Here is a 14,189-nt window from a genome sequence, read left to right as displayed (position 1 = left end):
ACAACCGATATTATAAATGGATGATGTTGGTGTTTTTTGATTACATAAACTCTTTGTGTCACAGGAAGAAAGACTTACACACGTTTAGATGTAAATAGTGTGTCTTTAGGGCTGGGAACGTTTGAATTTTTACGATTTCGATTCTGTTTATCGATTCCAAGAAGGTAAAAAATAAAACTTAGATATCGTTCACATTTAGCCATAAAATATCTTGAATGTAACTCGACACCCTCGCCTCATTTAGTATGTGTGGTTCTATTAATATGCAAATGAGCCCCGCCTCCACTCACTCACTCAGAGATCGACTGGTTGTGTCTGATTGGTTATTTCAAAGCGTGTTTTTGAGACTGTCTTTGGTTCACTGCAGTTTTAAGGAGGAAATACTCAGCAATGTTGTCCACTTACACACGGTGTGTGTTAAAGCAGAATAAACACACCACATACACACATAAACAACATTAAACGCTGGATTTACACCTGTTTAATATATTAGTACTTAATACCTTAATATGAATAAAACCCGTTTTGTAGTATCTCAGCATGTTATAATCTGATTTATGATGAGATATTGTGAGTTATATTAACACTGAAGGTTAAAGGTCGTTGAAGGTTGTGGTGTGTGTTCCAGCACGACAGTGACATCAGCGCGTACACGTACGAGAGGACTCTGATGATGGAGCAGAGATCGCAGATGCTGAGGCAGATGCGTCTGTCCAAGTCGGACCGCGAGAGAGAGGTGAGCCGGGTGTGTGTGTGTGTGTGTGTGTGTGTGTGTGTGTGTGTGTGTTCATATGAAATACTCACTTCATCTGCTCATATGACCTCTGACCTGGACTCGATGTGAAGAGAGTGCGCTGGAGCTTTGATGACGTGAGTTCAAGCTTTCGTTCAGCTCTAGTGAGCTTCAGACGTAGCCAGTGTTTAAGATTAGAGAGGACGTGTGTGTGTGTGTGTGTGTGTTCGTGTCTAGTAGGGGTGTGCGATATATATATCGGGATTGTTTTTTACCTGACATTATCATGCGCTTCACTAAAACACACCTAGCGCACACATACACTGTGAGCATTGTGTAATTAATGTGTTTATATATCTATTTATATATTTCTATAAATATAAATGTTGTTCATCAATATCACATGAAGATTTCCTCCAGATATCAGCACAATTACAAGTGCGATTTGTTAATTTTATACAACAGGTCAATAAAAATAAGGTAATATTAAGTGACTTACGTTTTAGGTACAATATTGTCTGTTTTTGCTCCATTTTGTTAAATGATTCACTGACTCACTCATTAATTGTGACTTTTTGAATGATTCAATGACTCACTCAATAACAGTGACTTGTTGAATGATTCAATAACTCACTCATTAATTGTGACTTGTTGAATGATTCAATGACTCACTCATTAATTGTGACTTGTTGAATGATTCAATGACTCACTCAATAACAGTCATTTGTTGAATGATTCAATGACTCACTCAATAACATTGACTTGTTGAATGATTCAGTGACTCACTCACTCAGTTACAGTGACTAGTTGAATGATTCAATGACTCACTCATTAATTGTGACTTGTTGAATGATTCAATGACTCACTCAATAACAGTCATTTGTTGAATGATTCAATGACTCACTCAATAACATTGACTTGTTGAATGATTCAGTGACTCACTCACTCAGTTACAGTGACTAGTTGAATAATTCAATGACTCACTCATTAACAGTGACTTGTTGAATGATTCAATGACTCATTCATTAACAGTGACTTGTTAAATGATTCAATGACTCACTCATTAACAGTGACTTGTTGAATGATTCAATGACTCACTCATTAATTGTGACTTGTTGAATGATTCAATGACTCACTCATTAATTGTGACTTTTTGAATGATTCAATGACTCACTCATTAACAGTGACTTGTTAAATGATTCAATGACTCACTCAATAACAGTGACTTGTTGAATGATTCAATGATTCCTGGTTCCTAAATGAATCAGCCGGCCGAAACTCATAAAAATAGCACACTATTTATAATTATATAGTTTTCGATATGATTTCTGGTCAATATCGCGCACCCGTAGTGTGTCTAGTGTCTGCTTGTAGATTCACTGTCCCTCGAACCCTAGAAAGACAGCAGTAGACACAGAAACAAGGAGGGCTATGATTATAGTTATCTAAAATATTCCTGTAGCATTCGTGCGTTTTATGAAGTGTGTGTGTGTGTGTGTGTGTCAGGCACAGCTGGTGAAGGACAGGAACTCGATGCTGCGCCTGACGAGCATCGGCTCTGACGAGGACGAGGACACCGACGGGCCGGAGAAGAGCGCGGATCACCGGCGGGTCCACATGACCTGGACCAAAGACCGGGCCCTGCAGCTGCTCAGCAACACACACACACACACACACACGGCCTCGTGCTGCAGCACACCGGAGGGCTTCAGGGACATGCTGAACATACGGCCGTGAGTCGCTCACACACACTCGCTCAGGGTCACATGCTCATACTAATACTATGATCAAAAATGCCAATCAAAAATTATGTTTATTGTTACATATTTTTATTTATAACGATTAATCGCGATTAATCGCATCCAAAATAAAAGTCTGTGTTTACATAATATATGTGTGTGTGTTGTGTATAATTAATTTGTATATATAAATACCCACACATGCATGCATATATATTTAAGAAAAATGTGTTATTAATATATCAAATATTTATATTTATATGTAATATTAATTGTAAATAAATATATATAAGATATATACATGCACATTTTTCTTAAATATATACATGCATGCATGTGTGGGTATTTATATATACAAATTAATTACACATTTAATTTAAATGACGATTAACCGTTGCCCATCCCTAACTTTTATATCAAATATTAAAATTATAAATATATTATATTTAATAAAAAAAAGTATTTTTATTTATTTATTTAGATTTTTATTATTTAATTTAATGTATTATTTAATTACAAATAATGTTGTGTTATTATAGTAATATTATAATATTTAAGTGGTGTATTTCTGGCAGGGATCAGTCTAATGTCCGGCGGATGCACACGGCTGTGAAACTCAACGAGGTGATCGTCAACAAGTCCCATGATGCTCGGCTGGTGCTGCTCAACATGCCCGGGCCGCCCAGGAACACGGACGGGGACGAGAACTGTATCCTTCTGCTGGAAGTGTGTCATAGTGTCATCGTAACTCGTGCTGTGTGTGTCTCGGGGTGTGTCCTGGGTCAGAAGTGCTGGACAATGTTGTTTTGCTGATGTCAAAGTGTCATAACAAAAACTCAGGGCTGGTCCGAATACCATTTTTTTGAGATTTGAACTATCTAAAAGCTCTTTCATGTTCATGACGGTGTCCTGTCGCTCTTATGACGGGGTCATGGATGTATGGTTTGTTAGATAAAACAGTGAGTGTGTAAAGCTCCTTGACCCGGCCTCCCGCAGACATGGAGTTCCTGGAGGTGCTGACCGAGGGTCTGGAGCGAGTGCTGCTCGTGCGAGGCGGAGGAAGTGAGGTCATCACCATCTACTCCTGAGGGCCAATCAGAGGCCAGCGTGTCGTCTTGACTGCGATGACCCCTGACGATACTGGCAGCCGCGTCTCTCGCGCTCTAATGACAATAATAATAATAATCATTCGATTTTAGTGTTTGCGCCGCCACAACCGTATGACGACATGCAGCAATATCTGTGCACACATATGATGTCATCGAGCCTGGTGCATGTGACGGACCAATCGCGCGACTGACTCAGGGCCGAAGCGTTTGATACTGGACCTAGTGTGTGTGTGTGTGTGAGAAAGGAATCTGAACTTGAACGTTCAACTAATGCGATCTTCGGTGAAACACAACGGCGTTTGTGCTCCGCGCAGAAGATGAACCGCGATTGGCTGCAGCGGCGAGAGGGCGGCGTCTGTGGAGGGCCGATCCTGACATCATCATCATCATAAACACATTTACACTCTTTTCAAATTGTTTTTCATATGTCTATTTCTCGTGGCCACGGCTTAAATGTAGACATAAATGTGGAAAAAAAAGGAAATAAAAGTATAAAAAAGTTCAGTTCCAGTTCCAGTTCAAGTTCAAGTTCCAGTTTTTTAACATTTCTTTGTATATTTCTGTGTGTGTGTAATGTCAGGGTCGGCGTTTCGTAACAGTCATGTGACGCCGCTCGCTCGCGCTAGTTCTGCATGATCATCATAGCAATACATGTGTGTGTGTGTGTGTGTCTGTGTCCTGCTTTATCTATGGAGGTGTATGCTATGCATTTATGTTTTTTAATTTTTTATCATAAGTTGCTTACATGTTTATGTGCAGGGATTGTGAATTTCTTCGTCATTGTTCATTCGAGTGTTATCTGCTATTTTTATCACATTAAAAATAAAACCACAGTTATACATCTCTTTTAAAAATGCTAACTTGGTGTGTTTCTTGTTTCTTTCTCCTGGGAATCTGCTTTTATCCATACGCAACATTTACTCGTATGGAAAATAAGGTATTATTATTTTTATAAATTTGGTTTTAGCTTACTAAGCAAGAGTGGGGATTTATATTATTATAATGTTTTTGGTAAATATGGAATAAATGCTTCAGAACAGATCTGTATATTAGTCTTACAAATATACAAATAGTGAAATATCTTACAAAATATATAATAATTTGAGTTTAAACATCCCTCATTCTTTATTAACACTATTATGGAAACCAAATATACAAATACATTTGAGATTTATAATTTTTCATTTTTATTTAACCCTATGATACTATTTGTATTTTTTTTTTCCAATTAGATGTTTTGACTATATTTTAGTCCGATAATACCTATCGGATAAGTATTATAATAAGATAAGTATTATAATATAGTATATAATACTTATTATATAGTATTATATAATACTTATTATATAGTATTATAATATATGATAAGTATTATAATACTTATCAGACAAGATAATACTTGTTTATGGTACTAAATTATAATTTTGCAGTAGTTAGTAACATTTTATATTTATTGTTATGAAAAGTGCTCTCAATATTTACGTATTACCTCAGGAAAGCCATTTAATGACCTTATGTAGAAATGTGAGCTTATATTTAATAAAATAATACATTTCACTTATAAACTATAATACAATTAGTATTTTACTACATATGTGTACTATATTGCATATTTATAATATTTTCGTTACTTATAACATTACAATATTAAAGTAACGTTATTATAATAAACGTATTAGTTTTTCTCTAGTGTTTCTGACAGGACTTGGTTTGTGTGATGGGTAAATAGTCACAAAGCAAGATACCTTAAATTTAAACCGAACTATAAATTATTTGTTGAAAAGATCCCATATTATAGAAAAGTCTTTACGAAAAAAACAACAACAAGAGTTTCTGTGAAGGGCGGGGCCTCTGCGTCACTTCCGCTCATCTCTAACCCGGAAAAGCGGGTGCCATGATGGGCGATTTGTTTGTGTTTTTTCCGTGAGAATCGCTTTGATCGGACAAACACACACACACACACACACACAAACAGAGAGAAAAGTGTGTCGATTTCAGGGCGATTATGGAGGTAAGAAGACCAAGCTGTCAGTAGAAAGTGCTGAATGTGTGTATAAGTTAGAGCCCGAAGCATCAGTGAAAACTCATTCAGTCCCATCAGCACACTCCTCTTCAATTATACACAATTATTCGATTAAATATACACTCATAAACACCTTGATGTATTGTAAAGAATAAACTTGGAGCCATTGAAGCATTAATTATATAGTCATTATATGGGATACGTAATGTTTACTCTTTAATAGGCCGTGGGACATACCATTACCGCGAGCCAGTGGGGGTTTTATCATTTATTAAACGACACATTTAGTTTCTAATAATGCTGTTTACAGTCTTCACGCTTTAGTTGTGGGTATTTAAGATATATTGTGATCCCGTTATGTTCATAAAAGAGTGTAATTTGCAGTACGCATCGCTTTAAATGACGTATTAAATCAGACCTCGTCCCCGTCGAGTGTCAGATCCGTGATTCTCGCTCGATTGCGGTTCCTGAGGCTTGTGCACGAGCAGCGCTGAGATCAGCTGGAAAAGCGCTAGTCGATCGGATGTTTTTAAACGCATAAATGTATTAACGCGTTACAAAGCCGTCATAACAACAGCTTATTCTCTTTATTCACGAAGAGTGCGGTTGTGTCTGTTAATGTATATCGGGTTTGTCACGTGTGTGCTGTCATTCACCTCACGTCAATGCGGACTCGAGTCGGAATCATCAAACGCGATTGATTCAGAATCAGTGTATCTGTTTTTCGTCGTAAGTGTGTAAATGTGCATTACAGGGTTGTAACGGTTGTTTTTGCATATGATCGGAACCGCAGTTCGCGACTGCAGGCCTGAAATCGAACGGAATGATCGAACGCGCGTGCCCGATTCAGTCCTCGTGACGTCACGGAGTTCCTTCGGTGCGTTTTGACAGGTTCTCGCGGCGGTTAGTTTAACGTTTCATCGGGTTTCGTAGGTCTCGGTGTCGCCGGTTCACCGCGATATGGACCTGAATTTTTACGCGGACCTCTCGGACGGAAGCGGGAATCCCGGTGACCCGGAGTTCCTGGATCCGCAGGCGTTTAACGGATTCGATGCCGTGCAGAAGGTGACCGGAGCGCAACGGGAAATGTCTGAGAATTTAGTCCGGGAAATTTATATTTTAAAGTTCTAGATTTTGTTTGTCAGAGTTGCGTGATGTTATTATTTCCGTGAATTAATTTTAATATTAAATAGCTCTTTTTGTGTGAACTGAATTGTCTTTAAATTATCTGTAAATTTTTTTTCTGTGATTTATCTATTTTATTTTTATTCAAGCAAAATTTTTATATTGTTGAATTTTGTATATTTGTGTATTATTTTTAACATTAAATCGCTCTTTATGAACGCAATTTCTATACATTTTCTGTAAATTATTATTTTCTTGAAATTAGATTTTTTTGAAGATCTTTTACTCAGCTCCTTTATATTTTAATTTTCGATGTTTAATTTTGTATATTATATTAAATATTACATTTGTCCTCTCATTCTGTAAATTTGCATAATGATTGATTACAGTAACTTTATAATTATAGTATTTACCAGGACGGTATTGTAGCAAAGAAACATGGTGTTTTTGTTTGTAAAATCCCGGGGTCGTTTTGTTTTTATCAGTTTATCAGCATTCACATTATTAAAGTTTGACATTATGAATTGATATAAAATGCGTTCATGTTGTGTGTTTGCGTATTTCTCAGTTCCCAGGCGGCAATGACAACTTCCTGTCCATCAGCGACGAGGGGCATCACTTCCTGTCCTCCTCAGAGGTACGACTCTCCACGTTCCCCGCGCAAATCCAGCATGCAGAGGTGCCTCACACACACACACACTCTCTCAGACACACACACACACACACTCATTATCATAACATGAATCATGTCACGATTTCAGCCTTTGGTTTTATTGAAATGAACTGTAAATCACTGGTTTGAGTCGATCATCATCGTGTGTGTGTGTGTGCAGACGTTTCACACTCCCAGTCTGGGTGACGAGGAGTTTGAGATCCCGCCGATCTCGCTGGACCCGGACTCCCTCACACACACGCTCACACACACAGACTCGGCTCTCGGCGTGTCGGACGTCGTGGCTCACTTCGGGGAGGGCTCCGGTGTTCCCGGGAACGCTGTGGTAGGAGGAAACGACCCGTCGTTCGCATCGACCTTCGTGAGCGCGCCGGCGCCGCTGGAGCACCTGAGCCTGATGGTGCGTCACACACACTCACACACGCTACACTGAGCTGAACATCTATCCATCATAAAAGTGGTTTGAGTGATCTGAACCATATATTTGCATAATTAAATATATAACATATACAATTTAAATAGATAAAGGCGAACGACCCATGCTTTAATATTTTCCTAATATGAATTTTTATGAATGTTTTCCCGCTGCAGGATCTCGGCCATCCGATTGGCTCTCAGTTCAGTAGCTCTTCTCCGATGACCATCGACGTCCCTCTGAGTGACATGAACCACGGCCTGCTGGGCCACAACCAGCTGACCACCATCGACCAATCAGAGCTCAGCGCGCAGCTCGGCCTGAGTCTAGGGGGCGGAGCCATCCTGCCCCGCCCACAGTCACCTGACCAGCCGCTGTCCCCCGCCGACTCGCCGTCCGACTCGCTGCACGACGACGACATGGACGATTTCAGACGGGTAGGGTTTGCGTTTGACACGATCTTTTATTGTTTATTTATTAAACCTCTGGGGTTGTTCGTTTCAGAGTCACACTCGGGGTGTTCGGGTCCAAATAGATTCATATTTAAAAAAAAAAATCATGATTTAATCAATATTTTTTCTTTTCTATTTTGGTGTTTTGAGAATTTCAAAAAAAAAATTATAATTAGTATTAATGCAATAATTATGACAAAATTTCCCCCCATTGAACATAATAGAAAAAATATATTTTTTTAAAGCTGTATTTCATTTTAGAGTCAAGCCTAGGCCTCATAAAAGCAATTTTTGAAATGAGATGGATGCCATCTGGTGGACAAACTGAGCATTTTAAAAATGCAAAACACATGTATAATCTGAATTTTTTGGTGTGTTTGTGTATAAAAGTGTGTTTGTGTGTGTGTCTGGATGTGTCTGTTTTGCACTCTTGATGTTTTATAGATTCACCCCTTTACTGTTGTGTGCTTTTTTTCAAGATCGTTGCTGATTTGTAGATTGTACGCACAAAAAAAACTCAGTATTTTCACATTTTTGCCAATTTCCCATTCATTTTCCATGCGGGTCCGTTTGGACCCGAACACCCCAAGTGTGACTATTTTTTTTAACAACCACTTAGACTACTCACATCCTGTCCTTAATTTTTTTGGGTGTTCAAATACCAAATATCAACAAAGTCACCAAATTTCGGACCATTCCGAGGAAGCTGTGATTTAAAAAAAAATGTATTTTAATTCTTCGGGTCCATTTGGGCCGAACAACCCCAGAGAGTTAAAGAGGTTTCTGTCCGTTTTCATTTTTAATTATCAGCATTGGTAGTTTTCTATGTGGCCGATCAGTCTGAGATGGGACTTTTATTTTGACATTAAAACTTACAGATTCTTTTTTTATTATTAATTTTTAATCATCGGCATTGGGATTTTTATTTAGACATTTAAAATTTAAATAAAATTTTTTTTCTATCAAGTTAAAAAAAAAAATTAATTAAATAAAAAATCGCCATTGGCCATCAATAAAATCAATATGGGTCAACTACTATTTCAGACAATTTTACAAACTATTTTTGGGAGTACAAAACCCTCTACTATTCTTACACTGCGAAGTTTTCCATCCTCGGGAGTGTGTGTCAGAACTGATCTCTGTTTCCCGCTCGTCTCTCCCCATGTGTCGCGCCGCTCCGGCTCAGAAGAGCGTTCTGGTGGATTCTCCGGTGTCTCTGTCCGTGTCTCCGGGCGTTATCGCTCTCTCTCCGTCTCTGCCGGACCATCCCATCCCAGTATCTTCTGCTCCCGTACGCAAAGGAGTCGGCGGGAAGAAGGGCCGGAAGAAGAAAGACCCGAACGAGCCGCAGAAACCCGTGTCGGCGTACGCGCTGTTCTTCCGGGACACACAGGCCGCCATTAAAGGCCAGAATCCCAACGCCACGTTCGGAGAGGTGTCCAAGATCGTCGCCTCCATGTGGGATAGTTTGGGAGAAGAGCAGAAACAGGTACAAGCATGACATTCAGGGGTTGGACAAAATTGTTCTAATTCTTTTGAAGCGTTGTCTTCAGAACTAATGATGTCATTTAAATGATCGACATTGGTAGTTTTCTATGTGGACTTTTATTTTGAAACTTAAAGTTTTAATGGTTTTATTTTACAGATTTATTTTTAATGAATTTGCATTTTTAATTATTTTCATTGGTAGTTTTTCAATGTAGCCGATGTGTCTGAGATGGGACTTTTATTTTGACATTTAATGTTTAAATCGTTTATTTTACAGATTTTTTTTTTTCACGTTCAACTAATGAGTGCATTTGATCAAAATCCCAATGTTTTCCCCTTCCCAGGTGTACAAGAGGAAGACGGAGGCGGCGAGGAAGGAGTACCTGAAGGCGCTGGCCGCTTATAAAGCCAGTCAGCTGTCTCAGGTACAGCTCTTCTGTTCATTATCGTCCGCTTCGGCCGATCCGATCTGAAGAACGACTGCGTTTACGCCTGTATTCACACCTGACGGATCATGTGACTTATTCCATTTCTGTAATTGCAATTCAATTGATTTTGAGACCGACTAGGAAAAACAAAGCTGAGTCCGGAGTAGAGCTGCACGATTAATCGTTAAAAGATCGCGATCTCGATTCAAACTCGCGCGATCTTGTTCCTAAACGTGTCTATTATACACACTGATGTCTACGATAGTGATCAACATAGAGTAGATCAGCTCGTGAAAGTAACTATGTGCTTCAAGTAACGATTGTCGATTACAGCGTTATGCCAGTAGGTGGCGACAAGTGACTGCAAACATGCGTTTGAATCGAGATTCGGCGCCTCAACTCCTCAACTCGTCGGCTTGTTCTACGCCCTAAAAGTACGTACTCGTTTTGTGCAGAATAAGTAGATGCTCGTGAGTGTGTAGCAGAAGATACACAAGCTGTAGGACTTATCACGTCACACAACTGAAAACAATGTGACGATAAGTTTTTAAAAGTCTTAATTTCGCAAAACTACATCTGTGTTTTGATATGAAACAAGTGAAGTCTATATGAACGAGTCATTGAATCATTCACTCGTCATATCTTGTCAGAACCTCGAGTATTTACATGTTACTTTGTTTAGTTGTCTGTGGGAGAATCACTATTTGAAACACACACAATAAAATCGTAATTTCTCAGTTAATCTGGAGTATCTGTAGCATTACAGGAAACCATGTGACTTGACAAGTTGTTAAATGCATCAGTTAATGTGTTTTGTTTTCCCGCAGCAGCCAACTATTGAAGTGTTAGATGCCCCCGCGTCTCCTCCCCCTCCCCCACCCGTTGCTCCGCCTCCTGCCCCCACGCCTGCCACGCCCCCATCGCGCTCCTCCCGCATCCCTGTCCACGCGCCCGACAACAACACCATCACCAACATCTGCACGTCCAACATCATCTTAGACCTGCCGCAGGTGACGACGCGCTCGCGCACTGGCGCGCACAAGACCCCGCCTCCGGCCCCGCCCGCTCACAAGCCCCCGGCCCCGCCCACGGTCAGCAAGATCATCATCTCCCGGCAGCAGCTTCAGTCGCCCCGTCAGCCGCCGCCCCTCCAGCAGATGCAGAACACGCCTCCCCCTCCGCGGCTGCAGCAGATGGTGCACTCCCAGGCTCCGCCCCCTCTGCTAGCGAAACCACGCGGTGCCGCCGCCCTCGCCGGACAGGTGGTTGCCACGGTGCCGCCGCCGCCTCTGCAAATCAAGATTGTCCCGCAGAGCGACGCCAGCGCGCCGATAATTGTGACGCCGCTCGCATCATCGGCCGCCGCCACGCTGGAGGTGCCGCCACCCGCCGCCATCGTCGCCACCCTGTCGCCGTCGGCAACAGAGGACACGGCGGAAGAAGCGGTGAGTCTGAACGGAAATTCTATTTATTGCTTTTCGGTTGTTTTGTAGGCGAAGGAACTGCAGGGGGTTCGTGAGTAATTACATAAATAATTTTAAAATAAATCATTAAACGTGAAATAAAAAAAAAATGTTAAACCATTAATTTTTAGAAATTTATCCATTTTGATCGTTTTTATTTTAGTTATGTTATTCTTACGATTTTGTGGTTTAGAAAATGTATTATTTAGGTTTTATTTTCATTATTTTTTTATTGTACATTTCTGTAGATTTTATGTTATGTTTTTTTTATTATTTATAGATTTATAAATTGTTATTCCTTTTAGAATATTTTAGATTTTTTTTATATCTTTTCAAACAAAAACAATACAAAAATATATACTAAATCATAATGTTGTTTTTTTTTTTTTTTTTGGAAATACGTTTCTACTTTTTTGTGGTTTGGAAAATGTTTGTTTTATTTTACATCTTTAAAGTGTTTTATTGTTATTTGTTTATTGTTTAGATGGAGGTGGAGCTCAGTGTTTCTCCGGCTCCTGCCGACGCTCCCAGTGTGTGTGTGTGTGTCCGCGCCGGCTGCAACAACCCGCCTATAGAGAGCAAAGACTGGGACCGAGAGTATTGCAGCAACGAGTGTGTGGCCACCCACTGCAGGTACACACACACACACACACGTCTGGTTTATTATCTTTGTAAGGACTCTCCATAGACGTTATGTTTTTTATACCCTTACACTAACCCTACTCCTAAACCTGCCCATCACAGGAAACATTCTGCATTTTTACATTTTCAAAAAAATAATAATTGTGTATGATTTATAAGCGTGTTTACCGATGGGGACCGTCCTCACTTTATGTCCCTACAGTTACCCATGAGTCTGTGTGCATTCAGCTTTAAGCATTTGCACTAAATTGTTTAGTGAAAATACAAAATGAAACTTATGATAAATATTGGGATTATTTGATGAACGTTTATTATTCAGTCAGTCGCTTGATTTCAAACAAAAGGCCTCATTTATTATAGATTCAGCTTCATATGAAGACTCTTTCAGGGTCAGATCAACAGATCAAGTGAACCGTCTGAAGTGATGATGTAATGATGATGTGACGTCGTCTCTCCTGCAGGGACGTGTTCATGGCCTGGTGTGCGATCCGAGGACAGAACTCCACCACCGTCACATAGATGGACAGATCAGTGCAGATCCACAGACTCAATCATGGCTTTCTCAAACTAACTACTTTATGAGTATTTAAAATGATTTAGGTAAGGTAAGTGTGTATGTGAAACACAGGCCAGAAACGGTTCATGAGCTGCGCTCGTGTGTGTGTGTGTGTGTGTGTGTGTCTGCGTACAGGATGTTCTGAATCATGAAAGACTGGTTTAAAACCCTGAGGTGAATATCGACTGTATTTTAAACAGGCTTTGATCTTCCAGCTCTTCCAAACATTGACCACTGTCAATGCTCAGAATTATGTGGTTGCTATGGTTACTAGCTACTGTCTATACTCAGAATTCCGTGGTTACTATGATTACCAGCTACAGTTTGTGTCCATAATTATGTGGTTGCTATTGTTACCAGCTACACTTTATGCCCAGAATTCTATGGTTTCTATGGTCACCAGCTAGTTTATGACCATAATTCCGTGGTTGTTATGGTTACCAGCCACGTCTATGCCCAGAATTCTGTGGTTGCTATGGTCATCAGCTAGTTTATGACCATAATTCTGTGGTTGCTATGGTTACCAGATACTGTCTAAACCCAGAATTCTGTGGTTGCTATGGTTACCAGATACTGTCTAAACCCAGAATTCCGTGGTTGCTATGGTTACCAGCTACATTTTATGCCTACAATTCTGTGGTTGCTATGGTTACTGCTACAGTAGAGATTCCGCACAATGACAAGCCTTCTAAAAAGCGGTTTGAGATTTCATATCTATGGTGATTTTCTTATATTGTACGTTTGCGTTGATGCATTTGGCAGACGCTTTTATCCATTGCATTTGATTAGTTCACACATTCCCTGGGAATCCCACCAGTGACCTGGAGAAGAAGGGAATAGGTTGGTTTACTGTAGTACTTTTTTGCTTTATTATCTTTTTACATCATCAAGAGTAAAACTTACTGTGATGCTGTGGGACAAAAAACAATGCATTTTATAATAGGGAAATGTACAGGAAATGACATCATACTTTTAACTGCTCATGGAAATATGTCGATTTTTCTTCACTACTTTACTTTTTTGGACTGTTGTGTGATCATCATCTCAGTTCTGTTGAGTTTATGACATCAATCAAATGGGGAAAAAAAATGAAATAAAAGACATGAAATCAACAGTGATGTGTTTGTTGTGCTTCTGTCTATAATCCTGGTGATTCTTCAGGTGAAAACTACAGAGGAATGCTTTTAAATTACTCATTGTAATAGTTCAACAGGAAATTGTCTCGATAATTATCAGAATCTTTGATTTCATAAACTGTTTTATCCAGCAGTGGTTTTCACTATTGTAAACACACAATAAAATCGTAATTTCTCTGTTAATCCAGAATGGTGCCACTGTAATCT

The 14,189-nt window shown here is 39.7% G+C and overlaps 2 protein-coding genes across 11 annotated transcripts in view; both read left to right on the top strand.

Moving 5' to 3' along the window:
- slc12a6 (solute carrier family 12 member 6) overlaps positions 1-4,441 on the top strand; it is a 30,144-nt gene extending 25,703 nt beyond the window's left edge. The window contains exons 22-25 of the mRNA XM_039663802.2: positions 629-736; positions 2,240-2,466; positions 3,048-3,181; positions 3,469-4,441. Coding sequence (XP_039519736.2) covers positions 629-736; positions 2,240-2,466; positions 3,048-3,181; positions 3,469-3,560 — 561 coding nt within the window. The 3' untranslated portion in view covers positions 3,561-4,441. The remainder of the gene's footprint in view (positions 1-628; positions 737-2,239; positions 2,467-3,047; positions 3,182-3,468) is intronic.
- Positions 4,442-5,446: 1,005 nt separating this feature from the next.
- Positions 5,447-13,958, top strand: tox4b (TOX high mobility group box family member 4 b). Of its 10 annotated transcripts, none has more exons than XM_039663770.2 (9): positions 5,447-5,592; positions 7,298-7,366; positions 7,563-7,802; positions 7,994-8,254; positions 9,456-9,758; positions 10,102-10,182; positions 11,013-11,630; positions 12,133-12,281; positions 12,752-13,958. In XM_039663770.2, the coding sequence occupies exons 1-9, from the start codon at positions 5,587-5,589 to the stop codon at positions 12,807-12,809; spliced, it is 1,785 nt and encodes a 594-aa protein (XP_039519704.2). In that variant the 5' UTR covers positions 5,447-5,586; the 3' UTR covers positions 12,810-13,958. The 10 variants fall into 10 exon arrangements, with proteins under 10 accessions (XP_039519704.2, XP_039519695.2, XP_039519686.2 ...); XM_039663761.2 differs by having other exon boundaries at positions 7,298-7,408; positions 9,459-9,758; XM_039663752.2 differs by having other exon boundaries at positions 7,298-7,408.
- Positions 13,959-14,189: the final 231 nt, after the last annotated feature.

The sequence above is a fragment of the Pimephales promelas genome, chromosome 1 (assembly GCF_988280905.1).
Source record: "Pimephales promelas chromosome 1, fPimPro1.hap1.1, whole genome shotgun sequence".
Lineage (NCBI taxonomy): Eukaryota > Metazoa > Chordata > Actinopteri > Cypriniformes > Leuciscidae > Pimephales > Pimephales promelas.
This window is presented reverse-complemented; position numbering and strand designations above follow the sequence as displayed.